The following is a 26,789-nucleotide window of genomic DNA, read 5'->3' on the forward strand; positions in this document are numbered from 1 at the left end:
TTGCCTCCCTTTCTCCCCTTCCCTAGGCTTGGTCCTAAGTATGTTTATTCAGAAGCAAGTCCTACTGGGTTCAATGGGACTTCTGTCCAAACATGCTTGTTTGTAGAAATTCATCCTTACTGTGGCATGATTAAGCACCAATGAATGGTACAAATATGGAAATTGATTCCATGTTACAAGGTGGGGGTTCCAGGTTTTTCTTGCTTTGCAGGGATTCTGAATGTTCTCTCTCGATAGAGTCCCCTGGCTTTTGCCTTGATTGTTCTCTTTGACTGTTGTGTTTTGGCATGAGCATTGAGTTCTGTGCGATGCATTACCTGATAATCTAACAGCCCAATCCTATACTGGTTCAGTGCCGGCACAGCACTTAAAGCACGTTTTCAATGACTTGCAAGCAGGGAGTGTCGGCAGGAATGCCTGCGCTGTCCTGGTGCTGAATCCAGGCCCATGGCTCATGGAGCAGAGCAGTGCAGGAGGAGGGTGGAATGGAGGCAGGTAGGAGGTGTTTCGGGCAGGTTAGGGGGCAGTTCAGGCCAGAGAGTGAGTGGACCTAGCCCCACTACTGGGCCTGAAAGCCCTGTATGGACTTGCACCAGAGATTTAACTGGCACAGATCCGAGTAGCCCCATTGGGACTTGACACAGACTAAGTCTCCTCCTTACCCCAATGAGATCTCCAGCCTGCTCAATTTCAGCGCTGGATATGTTGCGGGCTGTATAGCTATGCTGAGCCAGTTCTGAATAGGATTGGTCTGTTAGTGTTTCCTGTATGTAGAATGGATGAAAATGTTTTCAGAAACTCTTTATGCTTAATTGCTTAATGATGATGAAGAATATTTACATACCACTATTCAAGAGGAATAGTTCGCAAAGCGGTTTCATAGCAGCTCCCCATGTTAAAAACAAAAGCTTCCCTATAATGTTGACCGGGGGTGGGGATGGGGAGATCCAAAGGACCTGATGGGAAGAGCAACTCTTACTTTTTACCCAGAATGTTAGCAACAACCTTAGTGACCCAGTCCATCCTTGTCTAAAAGTAGAGGGTGCTTGCACTTACCCATCGGATGTCCACACCTCACGGAGAATGTCTGACTGAAGGGGCATTGCTGGCACCAGTGTCTCCAATCCAGAGGCAAGGAGGGTTTGGGCTTTGAGAAAGCTGGGATGTCCAGTGAGGGTTCAAAGCCCCTTTTTCGTAGAGGTATGAAAAGAGCACTCCTGCCTCCTGGGCACTGATTAAAGCAAGGAAATCTCTGCAACAGGCAGTATGCTTGTAACACAGTGTAAATCCGGTGGGAGGCTTCAGTGCATCCATCCAGTGTACCTGTGGGGTTTCTTCTTGTGCTTTCCCATCACTCTGTCCTCTCAAGGTAGCTTGAAAACTTCTATTTTGAGGTTCTTCTTTGAATTTAATTCCTTGATTCTCGTCTGTCCTGCAGTGGCATATGGCTTTAGTGTGGGCTTACTCAGCTACCCAGCAGAATTGGTGGTGCTTTCACAAAGCAAGTGAAGAGAAGGAGGTGGAGAGGCTGGGAGATGATTAACTTTTTATTTCTTCAAAGTAGGTAATAGGATTTCAGGAGCTGCTGAACTGCCAGTCAGCCTCCTGGGAGATTTTGTCGAATGGACCATCTGTCACTGTAATTCATTTCAGCAGGGCCAAAGAAAGCTTATTGTAACTATGCAACAGAGTGTCCTCTCTGTCAATGGCTGGTGCAAAACGTGTGAAAACTGGGGTCCTGAACGGAACACTGTGCACCTGTTTTTCACAAACACCTCTCCAAGTCAAGATGTAAACTTTCAGAAATGGGGCGAGAGTTGAATGAGAGGTAAACAAGCAAATAACCCCAGAAGGTCGATCTATAAAAGCTGAAGGCTTTAAAATAAAACCATTGACAGAGTTAAAGTCCAAATAATGCCAGGTGGGTATTTCGATACAAATGACACAAAGCGATTATGGCTGAAATCCTATACACATGCTATACGCATAATAGCCTTTAAACTCAGTGGGGCTTACCGCTAGCAAACATGCCTGGGATTGTGCCATGAGATTCATTTCAATCCTCTTTCATACTATTGAAGCCCCTTTGACAGCAGTGGTAGAATTAATCCCAATTTACAGCATGGGCTGTGAATGAAGAAAGGCAGACTGACATACTGGGTCAGAGGTTCCTGTTGTTTTAGACATGCTCCTGTATGTGCACAAGGCAACAATAGGGCTGCCAACCTCTGAATGTCTTACTGGCCTCACCAGTAAAGGCATATTCATGTGAGTAACCAATATTAGCACCTGCAAAGTCAGTCCACTTCAGATTTTTTCAGCCTCAGTCAACGAGCCACCACTTTCTGCATGAACTTTAACAATAACCTATTTGGCTCCATGCCTGATACATTCAAATCTGCCCTGGTTCTGCCTTTCTGACCTGTCGCAGTCCATCCTCACTTCACCCCTGACTTAGGGCCCAATCCTATCCAATTTTCCAGTGCCGGTGTTGCTGTGCCTATGGGGTATGCAGTACTTCCTGTGTTGAGGATGCAGTCACAGAGGCCTCCTTAAGGTCTGGGAACATTTGTTCCCTTACCCCAGGTAGTGGCATAGCTAATGATCGTGTAGCCCGGTGCCAAGCTCAAAATGTTGCCCAGGAAGTGATGTCACAACCGGAAGTGATGTCACACCTGGGCTTTTTAAAAAGAGAAAATTGGGAGGAACCCACCTCTTCCCCCCAGCAGCTCACCACCCACTTGCTCTGCTGCCTCCCGCTAGTCAGTGGCATAACTAAGGCATATATCTGCTGCCTGGGGTCAGAAGATTTTGTAGCTCGCCCTCCATGACAAAGTCAAATTTAATTAATTAAGTAAATAAATAAAAAGTTATTGGTTCCCTGCTGTATCAAAATAACATATCATTGGCATTCAGAACAATCAGTCTCATAGGTCAGTTTTGAGTTAAGCAAATCCACTTTTTGTCCCATAAGGCAGTTTCATTTTCTGGTTAATTGGCCATAACTCTTGATAGAATACAAATATTCCAATGTGGTTTGCTTCATTGCATTCTGCATTAAATTACCTTTCAAATAATATATAACAGGATGGTATTATTCTTACATACCAAGATTTTCACAATTTTGGTCACTAGTGTCAAGCTCAGCTTGTTGCCCCCCTAAAGCTTGATGCCTGGTGCAACTGCTACCCCCTGCACCCCCTTAGCTATGCCACTGACCCTGGGGCTGCATTGCAGTTGCACCAGTGCTGGAAAGTTGGATAGGATTGGGCTGTCAGTTCTTAATTCAAACACCCCTGAGTTCGTTCATACACCAACATCCCAGCCCCAGCCAGAGGGGCATTACATTTGAAACCAGAATATAAAAAGCTTGCATACAAATGCACATTCCCATGTGTGTTGGTCCTCCAGATGAATTTTATGACTCCTTTTCTTTAGTATGGAAGGACTGCATCTATTGGGTCAGAGCATATAATGTACATCTGACAGCAAATGAATGGTACTAGACAGGCATGGTAAGCCAGGATACTATTTTATTTATTTATTTATTTTCCACATTTTTATACCGCCTTTCCTCCAAAGAGCTCAGGGCGGTTTACACAGCTGCTCCTCCCCTCTTTCTTGTCCTCACAACAACCCTGTGAGGTAGGTGAGGCTGAGAGAAAGTGACTGGCCCAAGGTCACCCAGGAAGCTTTGTGGCTGAGGGGGGATTTGAACCTGGATCATCCAGGTCTAAGTCCACCTCCCAAACCACTATACCACCCTGGCTCTCCCTGCTGCATGTCTAGCTTCCTCTCTAGTCTTGCAACTGTTACCCTGCACATTCCTGATGTTGTCTGATTTTGGAAGCTAAGCAGGGCAAGGCCTGGTTAGTACTTGGATGGGAGACTGCCTGGGAATACCGGGTGCTGTAAGCTTATACCATAGTCTTTCGAGACTGAAGGTTGCCAATCAACCATGGCAATAATGTGAATAAGACCAATGCCAACACAACAATGAGTGCACTGTATTCAGTGTGTGTGTGTGTGTGGGGGGGGGGGTGTTGAGTGGATAGGGAATCATTGGAAGGGAAAGGGGATTTAAATGCTCTTACCCCTCTGTAAGCCTCACATCCTGCAATGGTTCTCCCTCCCACCCTCCTACTTCACAATGAGGAGCACTACCACCATATGCAGCAGTGTTTCTAAAATTCTGTTCCATTGCCATAAATGACTGGATTGGATTGGGCTGCCCGGCAATGAGTTGCAAGACAGATTGGATTTGTAGAAATACAACTTGCCTGACTTGAGACAGTTTGTTTGCCAAACTTGTTTCTTGATTATGATGGTGCTTCTTAGACATTGCAGCTCAATTTTAACACTGTGCATGCTACCTGTGAATCACTCTGATAAAGACTTCAGGGACCCTATTTTTAAAACCGATTGAGGTTGGTCCAGGAAGCTGGACTGGTGTAATTTCAACCTTGTTGTTCTTTTTGTATCACTTGTGAACAGATTGTGAACAGAAATATTTGTTCTCCATCCACCATTGCCTCTATACACCTGCATATGCATTCAGAGAAGGCTCCTTTCCTATCATTTACTCCCCCCTCCTTTCTGCTGATGCCATTGTAGTTGTCAGCTGGAGCCTCTGCGGTTGTCATGAATTGAGCAGAAAGTCTAGGTTAGCATTTGGACCAACACTTTGGGAAGAGTTCTGCCCCACAGTAGCTTAGGTCCTGGGCATGTGGCAATCTTTATAGCAAGAGAAGATTTGCTTGTGCACAGAGGTACTAAGAATCAAGTGGAAAAGCTCAATATGAAATAATACAATAAGTTTCTCCTGAATTGCTAATTTCCTGTTTGCATCCAAAGGAATTACTTGCCTAGTAAATTCTTTTTTTAAAATTAATGATAGTGTGCAATTACTATGCTATTTAAAAAGTTTAAAATAAATACCATCTTAATTCCACTTCCTTCTGACTGCATGAACAGAGTTACAGCAGTATCAAAGAGCTTGAGTATGGAAACAACCAATGCTTCTATCAGCATTGCTGAAAGCAAAGGCACTTGTATAATATCCCAGGTGGAGCAGAGAGCACACCAGAGCCTCTCTCACAAGTCTTTCCATGCCTGCAGGCAAAGCTCCCTGCGCTGTTTCATACTTTTCAGTGCTGGGAAGACTGTATGTGAAGCTAATACACATTTCTGCTGAAGTGGTTTCAACTGTAGTCATGTTGAGGAGATGAGGGAAGCTATTCTGAGAGCTTAAGAGCAAGAGTGCTCAGTCTCTTTGGTGAGAGATTTCCCCTGCTCACCTTAGGAGAAAGGCAATCTGACTACCAATAGGTGTAGAGATGCCACTTCCTTGGCATATAGCTCCATCCTGGCTTGCTGTTCTAGAAGTGCTGGGGAAAATGGTACAACAGATCACCAATCTTATCCCACAGCTGAAGGTAATGGATAGAGGTGAAAGAACTGGTTGCTTACCTGTAATTATGGTTCTTCAAGTGGTCATCTGTGCAGACACATGTGGTGGTGGTGTTCTTCATACGTGCAGAGTCAACTTTGAATGTGTCCAGCGTTTTCTTGATCATTCTGCCCCTGCTCAGGGGGTGGGGGCCATGAGGAAGAGTACAATGCCCAATCTTTCTATTCCTTTTAGAATCATACCCTAAATGAAACTGTAGCATTTGTAAAGAGATGCAGACTTATCTGGAGCCAGACCTGCAGAGGGGATGGTTGTGTGGGCTATGTGACAATTTTAAGGACAATAGTTATAGGCCAGCAACTTATCCTTCAAGGTCCCTGTGCAATCACATGTAGTGGAGACTAGCTAGTCCCTTACCCTTTCCCCTTACTTGGAAGTGGGTGTAGGTTGATCAGGAGATGTTCTGCAGAACAGAGTGCCCAAATGAGGCATCAGCCCTCGACCTTGTGCCCAGGGCATAGTGCTTGATAAAGGTTGATGGCAGAGACCACATTCTTGCTCTGAAGAGTTCCAGGAGCCAAATTTTCTAAACAGAGGGCATGAGAAAAAGAATCTATTATCTGTTGCTGGTTGGAGAGCTGGTAGCAAAACAAACACTTAGAGGAGAGCTAGCCAAACCTGTTGACTGAACTGGTGGACACTGAACTCTAGGATGCTCTGGATGAAAGATGCCGCATCAGCACTGAAGCTTTTTCACTTTGCCAAATAAGTCTTGCAGGTCAAGGATTTCCTCAAGTGGGCTAATATGTCCTCTAGCTCCCCCTTCCAGGCCATGACAATTTTGACCATGGAGTAGACAGCAAATAAGAAGTGGAAAGATTGCCAGACATGCCATGAGTGAGTGGGGCCTTTTTGTTGTTGTTGCAGGTAAGGATCTTGTCAATTTTTACAAAGAATATTTCTGTTCAACCACAATGAGATATGACCCACTGCAAAATTAGGGGGGTATAGTGCCAATATTTTGGACTGACGATCAGCCTTAAGATAACACAGGTCATGGTTCAGGATGTGGACTCACCTTCCTGCATTACAATCTCTGCACATGAACTGGAGGTTGTCCATGATTTTGTGTACCTTGGCTCAACGATCTCCGACACTCTTTCTCTCGATACCGAGCTAAACAAGCGCATTGGTAAAGCAGCTACCACGTTTTCCAGACTCACAAAGAGAGTCTGGTCCAACAAGAAGCTGACGGAACATACCAAGATCCAGGTCTACAGAGCTTGCGTCCTGAGTACACTTCTGTACTGCAGCGAGTCATGGACTCTCCGCTCACAACAGGAGAGGAAACTGAATGCTTTCTACATGCGCTGTCTCCAACGCATTCTCGGCATCACCTGGCAGGACAAAGTTCCAAACAACACAGTCCTGGAACGTGCTGGAATCCCTAGCATGTATGCACTGCTGAAACAGAGACACCTGCGTTGGCTCAGTCATGTCGTGAGAATGGATGATGGCCGGATCCCAAAGGATCTCCTCTATGGAGAACTCGTGCAAGGAAAGCGCCCTACAGGTAGACCACAGCTGCGATACAAGGACATCTGCAAGAGGGATCTGAAGGCCTTAGGAGTGGACCTCAACAGGTGGGAAACCCTGGCCTCTGAGTGGCCCGCTTGGAGGCAGGCTGTGCAGCATGGCCTTTCCCAGTTTGAAGAGACACTTGGCCAACAGTCTGAGGCAAAGAGGCAAAGAAGGAAGGCCCATAGCCAGGGACACAGACCAGGGACAGACTGCACTTGCTCCCAGTGTGGAAGGGTTTGTCACTCCCGAATCGGCCTTTTCAGCCACACTAGATGCTGTTCCAGAACCACCTTTCAGAGCGCGATACCACAGTCTTTCGAGACTGAAGGTTGCCAACAAGATAGTCATCAGAAAGAAATTGAATAATGGTTAAGTGAGGCAGTTAGGTTATTGTAGTGCCAAAGTGGTAGTGATTATTGTGGCTCAAAGATGACAAGAGTGACAAAAGGAAGAAAACAAGTGCTTCTTTCCTCAGCTGCATGTAATCTTTTAAGGTCTCTGCAGCTCTAGTGGAGCAGCTATACTGTAGCATGGCTGGCTTGCCAGCACAGGGGAAATATATGGGTCTCCCTTTCTGATTCATAATCCCTGATGTTCCATCTGACTCTTGATGAGAATTTTGGTGCTTCTGTCCATCTTCAACTCCCTTTATACCATGCAATTAATTTGTAGCATGGCACACTTGAACTTGCTTCACAGTAGATACATCTTTCCCCACTAGATGGCATTTCACCACCATGTATCCACATGGATTTCTAGGAATTAGCTGCTTACAGGAAAAGAAATTGGTGCTGTAGGTTGAGGATTGGGGGGGGGGGGAAGGACAAAGAAACTCATCACCCTGTTACACAACTACAGAACAATCATTCCCTGTCCTCTCCTTCTAGACCAGGGGTCTCCAAACTTTTTGACCAGAGGGCCACATGAAATATCTGGCACAGTGCTGAGGGCCAGAAAAAAATTTAAATATAAAATTTAAATAAATAAGAGATGGAACTTAGATGAATAAATGAATGAGTGGGCTCATTCACTCAGCCTCTCTGGCCCTCAGAACACCCTCCAGATGCAATCAGAGTACAACTCTGGTCATGTACAGATGAGGGGGCCAGGGGCTTTCAGGGGACAAGAGGCTGGCCACGGGCCGGGTAGAGGCTTGCTGCGGGCCGCATCTGGCCCCTGGGCCGGGGTTTGGAGACCTCTGTTCTAGACTAATGTTTAGCTGGTCATTTTATTCTGAACGATGCCAGTCCCTCTGGGCCAAACTACAAGGTAGAGCCAAAAACTCTTTTCTGTGGTCACTTTCATCTTTTATATATTCACTCATCTTCATCTGATTGGCTGGTCTAAAATCACTCTTCAGTGCTTTCTGTCTCATATTTCTGTAGATAAACATCACCATTCATCTTGCTGACTGGCAGATTGTGTCCCCATAAGACGTTTGGTATTTAAAAAAATACCACTTGATGTTCCTAACTCAGAGAGAAATAAATGGTGTGCTATTTTGGTTGCCACAACAAGTGGGAGAAGGGAACCTTCTTCTATCTCACTCTTCATCTTGGGATTACAGCAGTTGCCATTTGGAGTGACTATTTAGTTCTATCCATAGCATGTCTTGACCTTGTTTTAATCTCTGTATCCTGAAGCAGCTGTATTTCAGTTGCAGATGAATGAATCTTCACATCTGTACAAGCTTCAGATTTATTAGGATCTCCTAGTAGCCCCCCCCCCCCAATGGAGGATTCTATTTGCAAAATAATTAGGAGACCTCAAACTCCAGCAAACTATTTGGAAACAAAAATTAAAACATGGAAAAAGTGAGAGGCATTCTGGACAACAAACATTTGCTACCGCTAAATAACTAATGAATGCATTAGGATGAAAGTTATGAATTATGGGTTACTTTAAGGTCTTTCCAGATGACATGCAGCCATTATTCATTTGTGGCAGGGGACTCACATGTTCTTTCTTCAGCTGGCCCTCATTTGTTGCAGGTGATTGAGAGATGTTCCATCTTCTGTTGTCAGGAAAAATGCATTCCCCCAACACAACCACAAAAAAGTTGTCCCTGAGAAAATACTACTGCACTCCTTTTGCTCCCTGCCCTCAGCTCCAGCTCCTGTTATGAGTGCTGACTATTGTTGTATCCACTGGCAAAGTTTCTGCTTTGTCTCCCCTGGTCTATGCTATTTGGCATACTTTTCCTGAGTGAGTTCTTCTTCACTGTATTGTTCAAGGTGGTGGGGGATGTTTAGCCCTTTAAACAAGAAAACACCAGCAGCTACTTTTGCCTTTGCAAAGATACGGCCACCTTTTTACCAGGAATGGGCAAGTCAGGCATGGTTTGACTTGAGTCTCAAATCTCCACCCGCTGCAACTTGACTCAAAAATGAGTCAGAAGGAGGGCACTTTCCAAGTCACCCAGAGTGTTTTTGCCACTTGAAATAACTTGAGTCTCGAGTTGCTCCCTTTATAAAACCCACCGTGGCTCCGCCTATCCCACCTGTCAGGCAGCAGTGTTTAACATGCTGACCTGTTTCCTTCCCACCCCATCCTTGATGAAACCCCCCCCCCCTCACACCAGGGTCACAGCTGTGAAGGAACTAGGATGCATCCCAGCTCAGCAAAGGTGGGAGGGCACAGGGGGCAGAATGAGCCAAGAGAGTGAAAAAAACAGGCTACTGCCATGCTCTGTGTGTGCTTCAACGTTTCTTTTAAACACTCCCTGGTTTCCCCTGTCTCCTGCAGCCCCTCCTCCAGCTTGGCTCCTCCAGGCTGTCCCCCTCCTTTTCCTGGAGATGCACCCTATACTCATTGGATGCTCCAAGGGGCTAGAGGAGGCACCATCCTCCCCCAGCTCCTGAAGGTTTACAGGCGCCCAACATGTATTACTGAGCTAGCTAAGCTAGGTAAAAGCTAATAAGATCCTGATAAGGTCCCAGGCATGGAGAGGTCTTTCACTTTATGCTATTTTCCCATTGATCTCCCCATCAATGTCTTTTGTAGGGGGGGCAAATAGCAGTTGGGAGGTGTGATTTTTTCCAGCAGGAAAATAGCATGAGAGTAAAAAGTTAATTTCACCCTTCCCACGGCCCTGCACAGGACTGTTCCTACTTGTCTTTGGTTTACTACGGGGCACTTCCAGTTTTAAGCATGCTTCTTTAAAGCCATGTTTACTTCAAGTCCAGCTTGGCCTTTGGGTTGCTGTAAAAGCTGCTGACCTAATGCATGCCTACATGGGAGTAGGCATTGCCATTCTGGGACATGAAAAGACAAACATTAATCAGATCATACAGCAGCAAGTAACCCTATGAAAAGAGAAATTACTACAGTACAGTAGTACTAACCCCTGCTAATTGGGTACGAGACACTTTTTCAAGTGGGTGCTCTTTTTTTTTTTTTAGCAGGGGGAGAGTAACTGGCCCACCTCACCCCAGCAGTGTCTGTTCTGGTGGCTGTCTGCTGGTATTCATTTGCATCATTTTAGATTGTGAGCCCTTTTGGGACAGGGAGCCATTTAGTTATTTGATTTTTCTCTGTAAACCGCTTTGTGAACTTTTAGTTGAAAAGCGGTATAAATACTGTTAATAATAATAACAATAACAATAATAATACAGTAGCTTCTTGATATAATGGTTGGTAAATCGGCTATTGAAGAAACCAAACCACAAAAAGGTGGAAAAGCAGGTCAGATTTTATTTTTGTTTCATGTTTTTGACAAAAGGATGGGGAACATTTTAAACCCCAACACTGAATAAGTGCTTTAAATCATTGTAATAGGCATTTTGAGAAGGTCCCACCTTCCATAGACATACAGGCCACTGGAACAGCCATGAAACAATCCACCTCTGCCCCGTACAAGCAGCATACTATTGTAGTATAAAAACAAGCCTCCCTATTCCCTGGAGATTTCCACTGAATCAAGATTGCTCTTCTGCCTTCCATGCAGTGGATCCACATCACACTAGCATTGCATTTTTGTTGTAGTGAGGGACAAAGATTAAGGCTGCTGGGCCTCTTTTTGCAAACATAACAATGTATTGAAGACATTTCCTTCAAAGCAAGACCCTGCCATTAGAGAGAACACAACAGAACTGGCACTGTGACTTGAGATTCATAAAGGCTTCTGACGCATATACCAGATCAGAATTCATGGTTTGTTTGTGTGTGGCGCTCAATGAGAAAAAAAAAAAAAAGACACTGGGTTTGAACTGTTTATTCTGAACTCACAAAAGAAACAGGTGAGTGAAACAGGGAGAGGGTACCAGCTGGATTTTCTTCAAAGCATGGATGACTTCCAGTTTATATTTGGTGGTGTAATTACAGCTGGAGACATAAAGCTAGCAGACCCCAAAGACCCCTATCAGAAGCACACACAAGGAATGGAGCTCTTGTAGGATAAAGACAGACAATCATTAAAGAGCAGCCATAATAGGTTCTTTACCCACAACGCGAGCCCAGTGTTGCTATTCAACAAGACAGACAGAAAGGCATACCAGCAAGTCAGATGCTGACTAAACTGTCTGCCTTGGCCCTACCTTCATGCTTTGGGCAGACCTTTCAGATTTTAAAGATGTACTATGAACTAATTTACCTTACTTTAAAAAGGCGAAAGGGTTCGCATGGGCAACCTCCCTGCTGCCACCCCCCCCACACCCCATCTGCAGGTGAAATTTTTCCCAGTTCAAACTTCAGCGCACTGCAGTCTTGTGAAACGGATTTGTCAAAGCTCACACCACAGAAGGAAAATGTACGTTTGTGCTGAATGTGGCGAGGGTGATTCTAACTCAAGGCCCCTGCACCCTTCCACAGCTGTAAACCTCCACTGTGCCTCTTGCATTCTGATCTTGAAGGAAACAGACCTCATTCGTGGCGATAAATGTGCTTTGCCTCTAGCAGCATGGAAGAGAGAGGATTCAGATGTCTCATTAATTGATACCTCAAAATCAGTTAGGTGAAAGATAGAAGAACCTGCAGCTTGAATAAAGAGTTGAATAAATAGTGTGTGTGGGGGGGGGGGGAGGAAGACACTGAATGAATGTCATTCCCCCTTAAGGCGATGGTGTTTGGGCCTCTGTTGCATTTGCAGCAGCCTATGAGGACCATTCAGAGCAAGATACCATTCACCATCCCTTTTCCCTTAAGTGTTGCAGCTAGCCTAAAAGGAGCATATATGATGATATTTGGTAGCACTGCCCCTTGCTTTGCTGGAGCCAGGCAACTCCCCACTGACAAAGCGAGGTGCAGAGTTTCTGAACTTGAGGTAGACTGCCCACTCAGCATTTATAAAGAAAAAAAGCACACAGCAACTCTTGATCGCTTCAGACACCCTACTCTTTCAAAAACAACTATGTTAGTTTTTCCCTGACAGAAAGGTAAATATTCACATCAGGACAGGTGCATAAAAGGACAGCACTGAGGGCCCATTCCTATCTGACTTTCCAGCACTGATGCGACAGTGTGTGTACTGCATCCAGCAGTTGGGGGTGTGTGCCAACAGGGTGTGTACTGCATCCAGCAGTTGGGGGGGGGGATCACAGAGACCTCCTCAATGTAAGGGAGCATTTGCTCCTTTATCTTGGGGCTGCACAGCAGCTGCATCAGTGCCGGAAAGCTGGATAGGATTGGTCGCTGAATGACCATCTGTTTCACTCTGGGGTTGACAGCCTGCATGGAAAGAGAGCAGGATCAGGACACAGGGGATACCTGCCATGGCATCACTGTGAGGCCTTAGCAATGTAAAGCAATTAGTAGCAGTAGCACACGTAAAACACTCTGGAAAGCCACAGGTGTGCTGGCATCCTGACTTCCTGCAGCATATGCTGGTAGCAACACACACCATTCACACATGTTGATAGCACTAGCCATGTAAAGTGCTATATAGCCCTTTCTGGGGCAAGAAACAATCATGCCTTTCAAATGCCTTTTTGTCCAAGAGTGCCATGCACATAGCTGCCATAATGCTGGCCTGGACAGCAGAGAATTGTGCTATCAGGCCTGAATGCATAGCTCTTTCCTGACATATACAGGCCTTTACATTTAGGAAGAGGGGGTGCGCAAATGCCCACAGCCTCCATATCATGCTCTTTGCGAAACAGACCACTAATCGATGCATTAGTGCCTCCACCCTCTTCCCGGTCACCCACAATATTATTCAGCTCCCATTGCTGGCTCTGGTATTGGAAGAAAGACTAGGTGATGATGACGATGATAGGGCAAGTACAGCACGGGGCAGTCCTTCTCCCTCAAATTTGCATTATCATTTTATACAGATTTTCAACACATTATTTTAATCTTATAAAGCAATACCTTGACTTTCAGCACTTTCAGTAGTTTTCAATTATAGCAACATTTCAAATTCTGACCACGCACCTTCCTCTTTCGACTGACAAACGTCACGGAAGGTTGGATGAAATCAACTTCCTTATATTTTTCTTTTATTTCTGTTTATTTAGGACTCGCTTGCATTCACATGTGTTTTATAGTTAGTTCTTTAGGCTTTTCACTGTCCAAAATAAATTTGCAAGCTACATAGGACTATGCTTTGACATTCATCCGTTGTTGACTTTCGCCTACACCTGGTCCCTAACCAGATGAAAGTGCAAGATGTTGCCGTATTAGAAAAAAATGAGTGAAGTGGCCCTCTTCAATAATTTTCAGATCACTGTTGTGCTAACTGCATTATCTCTTGTCATTATGAGTGCTGTTCCTCTCAGATCAATCATGTTCCAATCAATTCCTTGCTGGTGAAGGAGTTGGGCAAATAGCTCTTTGCAAGTGGACTTCCCAGCTCTGCTAAATGGAAGGAATGTTTCTGCCCATGCACAGAGAAGCTCCATGTGCTCATAAGACCACATAAATAGTCATAGAATGGGGCACACATTTCTATATACAAGCAATGCTAACTATGGAGGGTGCTCATTTCTTATGAAGGCAAATATTACCTTCCTGGAGTACAGGAAGTTCCCTTAATTCCAGCATTGTTTCCAACAGTGGCTAGGCAGAGCTTGAGAAGCTCATAAAGAGGGTGTGATGGTGACTTTGCCTTGTTTACCTAGGGACTAAGATACCCAACTAGAAGGAATGAAGTCCCGTTCAGCTATTATAACTACTGACAGACCTGGGTAGCATAGGACAATTAGCGCTTACAAGTACCAAACACTCAGCAGCTAATAAAGCAAAGGAGGGTTTTTCTTCCTCTCCTCTCTTTGAAAGCTGATGACCACTTCAATTTAGGGGGGAGAGAATCATATAGTAAGGAGATATATCTAAGATCTTTCACTTTCTTCTTTCAGAAGACCTTCCTTGTGAAAGTTGATCCAGGTTACTGTGAACTTTGAGCTATTGCAAGTACTTTGGAACAATACAAAAGAGATGCTGTTTAGCGTGGGACAGAGTTTCTGAAAAAAAGAGCCAGTTTAATCTAAAGCAAGCAACTGAACATCAAATGGCTGTGTTCAAGAACAAAATTAGAGCCTCTTAACACTGAGGTAAGTGCAGTTATCTTGATGTTTCAACAGACACCAAACTAAAACTAGGTTACTGATCTACAGGACTGCAAAACAGGAAGTTGCATGAACATCTACCTGTTGAGGTTCAAGTTTCCAATCCACAAGCAGCCACCTGGCACTAAACTGTCAGATGGGCTCAGCAAAGTTTGATGATGAGTGGGTAATAGGATGGAAAGTGGGAATAACTGAGAGGGCAGGTGGAAAAATTAGCTGAGTCCGAACAATGACCGCTTGAAGAGCCTACATATTTTGAATCCTGCATGAACTGCATCACATCACTTGGGAAAAACAGTAACAGGATAGTTCTGTATTGCTGCACTCTACCAAGGGAGAGGTGGAACAAAGTTCAGACTTTTTTTTTTTTTTGGTTCATCTGAAAAAGACTTTGCTAGAACTAAGAAATGGTATATTGTCCTAGGATTTCAGTGAATCTAACACAACACAGAGTGTGCATAGTATAATTTCACATGAGTTTTTAAGAACAGTGTTGAATGCAGTTTGTTGCTTCTATCTGTAGTAAAATAGAATGGGGTGAAGTGGCGGGCCTGGGGAGACAGGCAAAAGCTCCAGGGGCTGTGCGCACATTCCCCATTGGGGCAGCACTGCCATATCTGCTGCGGCGCCACCTCCACCTGCCGCAGCACCGCTGCCACCTTTGTCTGCTTTCTGGAGTCATTCTGGGGGCAGGTGAAGCCCCATGCTGCAGCTCCTCAGCACTCCAAAAGCCTCCAGAGGCCTCCAGAGTGCCTTTAACAGCACTTCCGGTTTTCATCAGGAAACCAGATGTACTGTTAATGGCATCCCGGAAGTTTCAGAAGGCTTTCGGAGCATTGATGAAAGTCGCGCAAGGCTCCGCAGCAGAGGTAAGTATCCCCCAAGGGTAGTGGCATATTGTGGGGGGGGGGGCATGTTGAGGACCTGGCTCTGGTGTGGCATAGGGGCCAGGTCCACAGCCAATGGGGGCCAGACTCAATTTTACCATGTGCATGAGAGGGACAATTTTGTTGCAAGTCACAGATCAAAGCTGCCAGTTTGGCCTCTCTTACTAGCATTAAAAAGTATCACCAGCTTTTGAAAACTCATACTAGGAATATCTTGAAAACTCTTGGTCTGAAATAAAGACAAAATCATTTCCACTTACAAGTTACAGAATGACAGCATCCATCTTTCTTCAAACAAAAGGCTCTGATAAACATGAAAAACACCCCCCGCCCCAGAAATTTAGTACTTGTACCAAATTCAACTTCAACTGACAGTACTGTAATCTCACAAAGAGGTACATTTTCTTTTGCTATCCATGCAAGATGTAATTAAGGGGAGATTTTACCCCCTCTCTAGTTCATTATGGAGGAATCTAAAGCCTTGCATCATTCATGTGGCTTATTTTATTAATAAACATAAATAGAATAAAAATGAAAAGTGGCTTTTTATCTGAATTTTTAAATGTGATTGGTTGCTTATTATGCTAATTTGGCTCATGAAAGAAACATCTTTAAGCCTAGGACTTGGTAGAGAAGTGCAATACAGCTGACCAGGCAACAAAATAGTTGTAGGAGCAGTCTCTAACACAGCCAGTTTGCTATTCAGCATGCTGTGACGTAAGTGTATATAATTACACTCTGAATATACTGAATAGCAATCTGGGCATATCAAAAGTGCTCGGACAGGTATACTGTACTATACTTTGAAGTCCAGATAAAATGGAGTTAGGTAAGCTGGAGACTCCTTTAGAGTGAAAATAACCAGCATAAAACTATCATCCAGATTTCAAATGCAGACTATCTGCTTGCAGCTGCTGGTTTCATATTCAAGGACTGTTTGGGGATATCCTCATGCATAAATTCAGCCATTCTGTACGTGGACATTTGGTTTGGGTGTATTACCAGTAAGGATTGGGCTCTTCTTTGCTACTTATTTTGATCATACAAAATCAAACACAGTGGAGTGGAGAACAATAGGCAGAGATAACAATGATAGCTGTCGTTGGAGGAAATGGAGGGAGGGGGAGAACCTTGCATTTTAACGGAGAAGAAAATTGATAAGAAAAGGGATTAAATAATCTACTAACTGAAAATGAGGAATATCATAAAAAAAATTTAAAAACATATCAGTGATGCCCCTCCAACATTAAGCAAAATGCCCAAGACTGTAATGAAACTATAGCAGTGTGTGCTGATATGCCCATATTTCACCACAGATCAGTAAACGGACTGACCCACACCCAGAGAAAAGTAGTCACACTTAAGTCCCACAGAAATGAATGGGACAAGTTAGTCACAACTAACTTATAGTGCAATCCTATGCATATCTATTCAGAGGTAAGCTGCACTGAGTTTAATAGGAGTTACTCCCAGAAAAGTGTGTATAGGATTGCAACTATAATCCATAATTCCATAGAATTTAAGAGTGCCTAAACTTTTTCAGGACTGGAGCCAACAACTCAGTGCCATTATGAGTTCGGAGATAGAACATGAATGGATATAACTTTCTGATACTACAGCTGCACCGAAAAAGCAGTGGACTTTCACCGAAAGCATGCAAGTCACTGAAAAATGCTGAAAGCATTTTTAGAAACCATTTACATAATTCAGAATGGACCTCTTCGTTTTAAAATTTTTTTTAAAAGGCAGATACAGACACAGTTTCACAGGGAAAGAAAATCCAAACAAGAATTTAAGATAGGAATTCCAGAATGAGTGATGAATATTACAACCAAATTTGAAAACTTCCTTTCTTAAGATGTTTTTAATGTAGTAGGAAAACGCGCAGCTGCATTGCTATCAGGACTAATTGTAGCAATTTCCTGACATTGTTTTTATAACTCACTTCTTCAGGCAATATAGTAATCTCAGGAAAGACATAGAAAAAGACCTTTGAGTGGACTAAACACTTAATCCAAGTCTGTCCGTGGACACATTAGACTCAGTTCAGCAAGACAGACCACAGAAGGCAACAGGTCACCGTGCTTGAGCATTTCCATGCTGCACTCAATCGGGAAGGCCACTGGACTCAAGCCAGGTGCTCCTTTTCCACTTCCCTAAGCAGGTATAAGCACTGCTTGAGCTGATAACATTAATCGTCTTTTTGGTTGGGGATGGGGTGAGAAGAGATGTTCACCCACAGAAGCTGGCATGCACAATTCTGCTGCGTCAGGACCCCCACCAGCAAGCAATCACTCACAGAAAACAACATAATTTGGACTACTCAGCTCCCTGAGAAACCAGTTTGTGCTACATAAACTCATCTGAAATACAAGACAGACAGAGATCCAAGGAGTCTGGCCTTCAAGTCCATAAAACTGCTTTTCATTGGTGCTAATGTGATGCCTTCTTAGCACTTAGGTCTGGTTTTTGTGTTTTAAGACAGACAATGTACACCTATGTGGTCTACTACAGTACAACCAATTGCAATGCCAAAATTATACAGCTGACAGCTCCTATATGCTAACAGTTTTAAATAACCCTGGTTGCTGACTGCTGAGTTGATGCAAACTGAAATAAAGTTCTATTTGAACCATCTCAATAAAAATCTTCCATAACTAAGAGCCATTGTGTGTATTTGTTTGTTTAACCATTTGTTCCACTTGGAGTGGTCCCATACTGTCCCTCTGCCCATGTTCCACTGCTGAGCTTCTCAGGCCAGTGGCAATGATGTTAAAAGTTTGTTGTGAAGCTGCTGGATAGGCTTTGTGCTTCCACAATAAATGCCTACTGTAACAAGCTTTACAAGAAACACTGTTGAATTCTGAGTTCTTCTGTTTGAGTGCAGGCTGAGTTCAGAAACATAGACTTTCTGCTGCGTAGTCATACATGGCCCTCCGATTCTTTGCTTTCAGTCCCTGTCTTCTTAAATTCTATTTCAGAGGATGACTGTTCTTCCTTCTCTTCTGTGGTTTTACTGGCCTCCTCCTGTAACCAACAGTAAATATGCCACTTGGGATTAGTAGAGAGACCCAAGCAAAAGTTAATAAAGCACAAATTCAAAAGATTCTCAGATCCGTGCAAAAGGGGTAAGGTAAAAGGAATTTTTTAGAAATTCCATTCATAAATGCTGAAAGCCAAGCTGGGTGCATATAAGACATAAAAGGGGAAAATGAATGTTACCTGTAACTGTAGTTTACACAATCTCCCCAGAAAGGAACTCAGTAGATATGAAATCCCTACCACTTATAGCTTCACTTTGAGTAAGTTAGGAACTGTGAGATGATGGAAGAGGAACAAAAGAACATAAGAACAGCCCTGCTGGATCAGGCCATAGGCCCATCTAGTCCAGCTTCCTGTATCTCACAATGGCCCACCAAATGCCCCAGAGAGCATACCAGATAACATGAGACCTGCATCCTGGTGCCCTCCCTTGCATCTGACATAGCCCACTTCTAAAATCGGGAAGTTGCACATACACAACATGTATTGTAACCCGTAATGGATTTTTCCTCCAGAAAATTGTCCAATCCCCTTTTAAAGGCATCTAGGCCAGATGCCATCAAATGACGGCAAAATGAACCCTCACTGATCATTGTTTTTCATAACATTTTATATTCTATGCTATGATAATAATCAATCTCTTATTAAGTATGTGTGAACAGAAGCCCCTCTGAAAGAACCTTTCCCTTCCACGACAAATACAATGGTTGTGTCAGTAATGAAATTAAACTTGGCTAACAGGGAACACCAGATCAACTATTTCCTAACCTAAGTCACGAAATGAATGCACCTGGGACTGGAAATATGGGGCCTTTATGACAGCGGATCTTGTGATCCATTGTTGTAAAGGCCAAAGTGACACCACAAATGACACTCTGCTTCCAAGAACATTGAAGCCACATTTTAACAGGGTGCATTTTAACAGAGAAGAAAATTGATAGGAACATGTATTAATGTATTAACTGACACTTAGGAATAACGAACAGACCTTTGCATCTCTCTCTGCAAATTTCTTGAACATGTTGGCATATATCTTTCGATCACGGTCATTGTGCTCCTTCGTCTTCTTCTGACACATGGTAATCTGAGACTTTGCTGCCTTGTTCTGTGGATTCACTTCTAGCACTCTCTGAAAGTCACATCTTGCCAATTCAAATTCATTCATGAGTAGTCGTGCTTCACCTCTCCTGTACAAGCCCTTTTCATTGCTCTGGTCCAGCGCTAATGCCTGCAAACAAAATGTCACCACACTTAGGTTTGTGCCAATGTGAATTATGGTTTTTGTTTTAATTAAGGATAACAACCACAAAACAAAACCATGAAAAAATCATACACGGTTAAGGCCATGATTGCCCTGTAGGAGGCAAAATGTGGAATCCAGTATGGAATCCAGAACTACATAGGATATCCTTTTAAATTTCATTTATGGAACAGGCATGTGTTTTTCCAGCTACATAACTCCTTAGAAAAACCAAAGTATGCAAGTCAGTGGTTCTCAAGTTATGGATACAGGACTGACCAGTGGGTTGCAACCCAATTTTTTGTGGTCTGTGAAACTGACAGGGCAGATTAGGCTATGCACATCAAGCTGCTACTGGGGGGGACGGGACTGCTGCCCAATCACCATTATAGCCACATGCCTTGGCATTTAGAAATCAGGTGACAAGCACTGATGGAAGCAATTTGTGCCAAATGCTCAGCAACAAGGGTAGGTTCATATAAGGAGCTCTGAAGAGACCAGAAGGCACCTCCAGCATCAGGTATAGCACAGATGTAGTCAATGCGCCAAAGGACAATTCTCCCAAAAGTGAAAAACAATTCTCTCCATTAAAAGTGAAAAACAGAATAGGTTAAAATAAAAGTGTGCTAACACCTGCAAAGAAAAGGGCCACATGGAAGACACTTGCATTTGCATGAGGAACTGTTAATTTTCCCTACTCCAGCTACATTCCTTGGTATGGGGGGGGGGGAACGATCCATGGGGTCCCACCTGTAATATGTATCTGATGTTCTATAATGCAAAAAGTTATATATAAGAACTTCAATATTAGTCCAAAAAAGAATATAAAACCAGCAATTAAACTGTTTAATTACAATTTAACAAAAGCTAAAACAAATATGAATATGTACCTCTCTCAACAAAAAAAACCCAGAACTTCTAGATCTTTGTGAAACATATTGGCACTAAGATGGTGGAAATCTCTACATTGCTTAACAAAATGGAGTTTGTTGCCAAAAGTAGCTGGAAATTTATATGTTGCGGATGACAAGCCATTCACAGTTACAAACAGAACATTCCAGAAAGAGTAATGTGATACAGTGACTAAATGCAAACGGATATTATGCTTAAAGCTTCCAAACAGAGGCCCCAAAGAGAACTTACGGGCAGTGTTTAGATGATGACTCACAAACCCCAGATATTTATAGTTTTATCCATAACTGCATGCCTGACTTTTTTTGCATATTTCAATAATTTAGTCTCATTCTTAACATTTTCTTTTAGTTCTTTGAATTCAGAGACTTGCACTTGGAACATCCAGCAGCAGCCACAGCTTTCATGCTTTTATCCAAACCCAGTATATGATCCATTTATTAAAGAATGGGTTACACATACGTAACTACATATGATTAACTGATGGAAAATCATGTACTATGCTGTGGTCTCCCTGCCCTCGCTGCTTCTTCCCAAGAGGGGAGGTCCCTGTCATAGCAGCTGAGGAATGACTTTCTGTTCATTTCCACCAAGAACACCTCCAAACACCAGACAGTGTTGCTCAACTCCAGGTGTTAAAAGGAATCATACACAAAGAAGATGGGAGCAGGAGGATAAGGTTCTCCAGGGTTAGAGCATTTCACTGCCTTCCCTACTAGACTGACCTAGTTGGACACTAACTTCATGCCTGTGAAAAAAGTAGTGTCAAATGGAGGCTCTTCAGACTATATTTCCCCCACAGGGCAGGGATCAGTTCCCAGGAAAGCAGCCAGTCTCTTACCCTGGAGTAATTAGAGGTGCTAACCAATGCCTGATGACCCTTGTGACTTAAGGCTGAGGGCTAGCTTCAGGGATACTCTTATTTACAATTGCTTTTCCCTTCTTCTGACACTGCCATTCCTGTCCCCTTCCTTCCATACCCCCCCCTTTGTCTTCCCAGGCCTTGGATCACACCTTTGCCCAACTTTATTCCATCCCTCCTTGCTTTTTCTCAGGTCACTGGGTGATGACATCACCAGGTGCTAAAGCACTGGCTGCACCAAATGCTGTAAGGCTGAAGCACCTACAAATGCATATAAAGCTTGATAAAATAACATCACAACTAAAGAATAAAATTATTATTATTTTAAAAAAATTATGGAGCCCATAGCTTTATCCAAAAGCAGGACTGGAAGTTTTTCATTTCGTACAAACCACAATATCTTGCAAAGTTTAGTCACAAGAACATATGCATTCCATATGCATCTGATGAAGCAGTGAGTTGACAGTGAAACTCTTGCAACAAAGAAATTAGTTATACTATGTTCACATGAATAGAAGCAAATAATAATAGTAACAATAATAACTAAGTATATATATACCGCCTTTCTGGTCATCGGATTACTCCTCTGACTTTATTCAAGGCAGTTTACATAGGCAGGCATTTCTAAATCCCTCAAGGGGATTTTTACAAACATAGAGGTTCTCTCTTTCAAGAACCAACAGCATTTCAGATGGATCCTCCTGGTTTGGCCTCCAGTTCTCCCTCGCAGGCTGACAAGCAGCTCCATCTCTCACATGGAGGGAAGCCAAGATGCTTCTTGCTCACACCGAGAGCAGGTGGAATTACTCAGCTCGGATTGTCAGCTGCTTCAAGGTCTTGCCATTCTCAGCCATTCAGGGAGCTGCCAATGACCTTGAACTGGCAACCTTCTGATATCTTCGGGCTAACGGAGGCTAGACCAGCCCTCCTGCCCAATATACTGCAATATACTATTGCAGCAATAATTTTGTACTGTTTGCATATGTTCCCAAAAAAGGATAATGCCATTCTGCCCTTCCCCTACCCCTGAAAGGTATACATGCAGTGGTCATGAGCAGATATCCCAGAATTCTTCTTAGCTTAATTTTCTACACTGCATGAAGGCAGCCATAGTCCCTGTAATTGAGAAGGGCACCATGGATATAGCACATCCTACTCTTGTAATGTTCCTACAAATACCGCCAAGTCAAGCAATTTAAGGAGCAACTCCAAAAACTCACTTTAGTGCTCTTTAACCTCTGTACTGCTTGCACAGACAGCATTAAAGTAGCAATAGTTTCTTGAATTTAAGTAACTGCTAGCATAAACACGTGCTTAGTTTCAAAGATACTACATAATACATAATTGTCTTCATTCTCAAGGCAGTTATCGCTACAATCCTTCAGCACAGGAATGTTCATCAATTAAGATTTATTTTTCAAGTTATCGAACCAAAACAGTTCAAAAGACTAAAATAGTAAAATATGTTGGCCCCATTGTTGATGTGTAGAAAAATTCAGCTCAAAGGGTTGACTGAAGGAAAAGGGATAGAACTATTGTGCCACCCCACCACGGTGGCTAGATGAGCCTTTACCTTATTGCAGTACTCAATAGCTTTAGCATATTCCCGCAATTTCAAATGGCACATGGCGAGATTGAGGAAGGCTGCCAGCAACAAGGACTCTGAAGCTTTAGATTCCCTTTCTGATAAGCCATATTCCATTTCTAACCAGGACACGATCTTTCCATACTGAATCACTGCCTGCAGGTACTTGCCTTCCTAGGAGAGGGCAAAGGAGGTCAGGTTAGGAATAGTAATTTGCAAAGTAGGACACATCTGCATTTGAAACATGTTACTATTGGAGCAAACACAAGAATAAAGAGGATGATGTTCAAGAGGCACTAGAGTGAAACATCAATGGGAATGAAAAGTTAAGTCAGTCAGGAGACATAGCACCAGAAAAGAGGAGTGTCAAATGGCCAGGGGTTTCTCATTCTGTAAGAGCAGAATATCACTCTAGTCTAGTGGTTACCAAACTATGCACCTCAGTGCCCGACGGTGCTGTGATGAACTCAAGGGATGCTACAAGATGTTCCTTCTTTTTCTGGGCTTTCCCTGGATTGTGAAAATCTTGCAAGAATTGCATGATCCAACATGGCAGCACCTGGGAGAGCTGGGAAAAAGATGCCACTATGAAGGAAGCGAATTGTGACCATGGTAAGTTTGGGAACTGCTGCTCTAGCCTCATTCCAAATTTGGAAACCCTGGTTAAAAGGAGAAGTGAGACAGAAGAAGAGCACCGATACACTTGCTTGAGAAGAATTAAGCATTGTGCCTCTGTAAAGGTGACCACTAACCATTAAAAAGCAAAGTACTGACAAGAAGAAATCTCATTCCTTATTGCTACCGTTTCTAGACATGTTGATACAAACCTTGAAGTACAAGGTCCCTTTCTCTTTGACAATGGCAGCCTGTTCGAGTTTCTCTTTGGTATCCATCTCCCAGGACTCTTTGGCCTAAAAGCAAACATTTATAGCAGGTAATATAATACTAACAATCCCTGCAGCTTTCTAGGAAATGTATTCATTCCTTTGGAAACATGGTAATCTTTATAGAGTTTTGATATTTTCAACTAGCGTGGGGGAACTATTTGAAGCTACTCTTTCCAGTATCAATAAGCAATGTAACTGTAGGATGAATGGACAGCAACAGAGGATACCATTGTACAAAAAGCTACTCTGTTAAACTATATCTGCTCTAGAAATTGAGGAGTAAAATCTGAAGAAATGGGTTGTAACTCCAAACACTGAAGTTAGGCTTGAGAATTCCTCTCCTCACCCCACCCCAGCCTGCAACAACTCTGCTTAAAATGTCCTTGAGAACACAGGCCTCAGGAAGTAGGATGGGGTGAGAAAGTCGGAAAAGGGTGAGAAGTCTTTACACAGCCCTGAGGCTAGAAAAGACAAGAGAGGAAATCAGTCAACCAAAAGCCTTTTCCCTACAAACATTCTCCAGGAGAGAGACTAGCAGCACAGATCCACCTTATGTACATCTTGTTCCTTTCCCTGTACTGTACAGAGACGGGCACATTCAACAGCACCCCAAAGAGGGCACAGCCTGTTCAGCAATTCTGCCCTGCCCTCCTTTCAGTACTCTTTGGCAGGACATGAACTTTTCTGTCTGCAGCACAGAAAAAAAAAAGTACAAAAGGAACAAGGCTAGGAACAAGTCTTGGACCCCATCCAAAACAATAAAACAAACTCACACACAAGAACACTGTGATCTTAGTTGACGTATTTGCTTTATCAAGCTTTGTCACAAACAGCTGGGGGGAGGGAATCCTCAGGTTGTCAGTGCAGAAGAGATCCCAATGAGTAAATGTCGTGTGCATGTAAGAAATTCCACTCTCACCTTTTCAAAGCTTTTCAGTGTAACTTCATACACAAGTTCAGCATCTGGCGCTATGCCAAATTTAAGTTTCCCTGCTTCACCAAATCCATATCTGAAACAAAGCACAGAAACAAAGCTTAAAGCAGAAAAGACAGAGGAGGCAGCACTTCATTCAGCACTCTGAATATTCATGATCACGTGGAGAGGACAGTGGCTAGCTACACATTAGGCCCTGGAGACAAAACAGATGTTGCCTAGGAAACCAGTGGTCCAGTAACTCATCTGTGGCAACACACAAATTTTACACACCATACTGGGCTCAAGATGATTCAATCCTTTGTGTTAAGATTGGATGCAATTATATACCCTGTTCTATTCATTCCCAATGCTGCTCCTCTTCAATGGATTGTGCATTTATCATTACTAGGATTATTTGCAAGGCTTTTGGAACTTCCGGTTCTAAACATTAGATATGTAAAAGATTTACGAATATGAACAGATGATGTTTGATATAGATGACTATCCCCATTCATTTAAAATGCCAAATTAAGATTACGTTTATTTTTTAAAAAGAAAACTACCTTAGCATAAGACATATGTAAAATTCCTACTTACAGCTAGCTATAAAGTGCACTTGGCTACTATTAATCATGAGAGCCAAACTGGGTAGAAAACCATTTATTAAAAAAAAAAAGCTCGCATGCATTCCTTTTACAGATACAGCTGTTTCTACTGAAACGCAGGTTTACAAAGAAACTGTGGCAAATACAGGCCTACACACAACTTTGGTTAGATTAGACATGATAGAAAGAAATCTAGTGTGGCTGTGTATAGAGCCCCAGGTTTCTTACTGAGCACTAATGTGCAGGATACAATGTTCTCCCCTTTGCATCTTCTCCAGAGCTTTGTCAATTCCAATGGGAATGTCATGGTCTTCTCCTTCTCCGACAGTAAACGCTACATCTCTGCTATCAAACATTCGGCCATCACAGAATCCTTTCAGATGAACTGTGAGAAATAAAGACAGTAAAAATTATAGGCCGCACATATTTTGAGATGCATTAAAGCACTGTATTACCAAAATGCATTTTATATGATAATGACTTGTAGGAGCACTACAGGCGTGTGCCGCTTAACAACTGTTCCCTTTACGACGGATCGCATTTATGGCAATGGTCAAAGCACAATAAAGATGCTCTTAATGAGGCAATCGCTTCTCCCATAGCCTGCATCAGAACATCTGTTTACACAACAGAGAGGCTCTTAATGCAAAGAAGAGACAATTTATCCCCAGTAGCCTGTGCAGCCAGCTAGTGTCTGGCAGGGAGTGTCTGTTTACACAACAAATGCAACAGATTGGACTGAATATTCACTTAATGACCTAACTACATAACAATAGGGATCAGAGAATGTATCCCCATCCTTAAGTGTCCTGTATACATCTGTATACTGTTGTCCCAAAAGAACTCTTGAAACATTACCTCTTTCTCTATTTCCAGAATAAGACTACAATTAAACACAGAGTTAAGAATGCTTGAGTCAATTCATTTCAATAGACTTAGGTCCCTATACTATCCAACTTTCCAATGCTGATGCAGCCATGCTAGCAGTGGTGGGGCAGTCGCAGTGGCACCTTCAAGGTAAGGGAATGTTTGTTCTCTTACCTCGGGGCTGCACTGCTGCTGGAAAGTTGGATAGGATTGGGCCCTAAATATTTTTAGAACCTACAATGTACACAGCCCCTCTACAGGGCTGGAGAAACAGATTTAGTCATGCCATGGACCATTTCCTGAGCAACTGCAAAGTCCACTGTAGTAATGAGCTCACAACTGGTAGTTTTGCACCAGAACTGGGACCTACTGCAACCTGACCCCAACATAGTATAGTATAGCCCCAATACTATACAAAGGCATCTGTATGACTGTGGCAGGTACTTGATCCCTTGCATAGCACCTTAGGAGTCTTGGGTGCCATGGATATCTC

At 43.2% G+C, this 26,789-nt stretch overlaps 2 protein-coding genes across 4 annotated transcripts in view; both read right to left on the minus strand.

Annotated features, from left to right (window-relative positions):
• Positions 1-5,576, minus strand: part of TULP1 (TUB like protein 1) — a 47,829-nt gene extending 42,253 nt beyond the window's left edge. Inside the window, exon 1 of the mRNA XM_066624643.1 lies at positions 5,470-5,576. Within this exon, the coding sequence (XP_066480740.1) occupies positions 5,470-5,576 (107 nt within the window). The remainder of the gene's footprint in view (positions 1-5,469) is intronic.
• Positions 5,577-17,097: 11,521 nt separating this feature from the next.
• FKBP5 (FKBP prolyl isomerase 5) overlaps positions 17,098-26,789 on the minus strand; it is a 66,946-nt gene continuing 57,254 nt past the window's right edge. For all 3 annotated transcript variants that reach the window (XM_066624376.1, XM_066624375.1, XM_066624377.1), the window contains 6 exons: positions 25,658-25,814; positions 24,828-24,918; positions 23,849-23,932; positions 23,010-23,195; positions 19,411-19,650; positions 17,098-18,407 (listed from right to left, as the gene is read on the minus strand). In XM_066624376.1, coding sequence (XP_066480473.1) covers positions 18,303-18,407; positions 19,411-19,650; positions 23,010-23,195; positions 23,849-23,932; positions 24,828-24,918; positions 25,658-25,814 — 863 coding nt within the window. In that variant the 3' untranslated portion in view covers positions 17,098-18,302. The remainder of the gene's footprint in view (positions 18,408-19,410; positions 19,651-23,009; positions 23,196-23,848; positions 23,933-24,827; positions 24,919-25,657; positions 25,815-26,789) is intronic.

The sequence above is a fragment of the Tiliqua scincoides genome, chromosome 4 (genome assembly GCF_035046505.1).
Source record: "Tiliqua scincoides isolate rTilSci1 chromosome 4, rTilSci1.hap2, whole genome shotgun sequence".
Taxonomy (NCBI): domain Eukaryota; kingdom Metazoa; phylum Chordata; class Lepidosauria; order Squamata; family Scincidae; genus Tiliqua; species Tiliqua scincoides.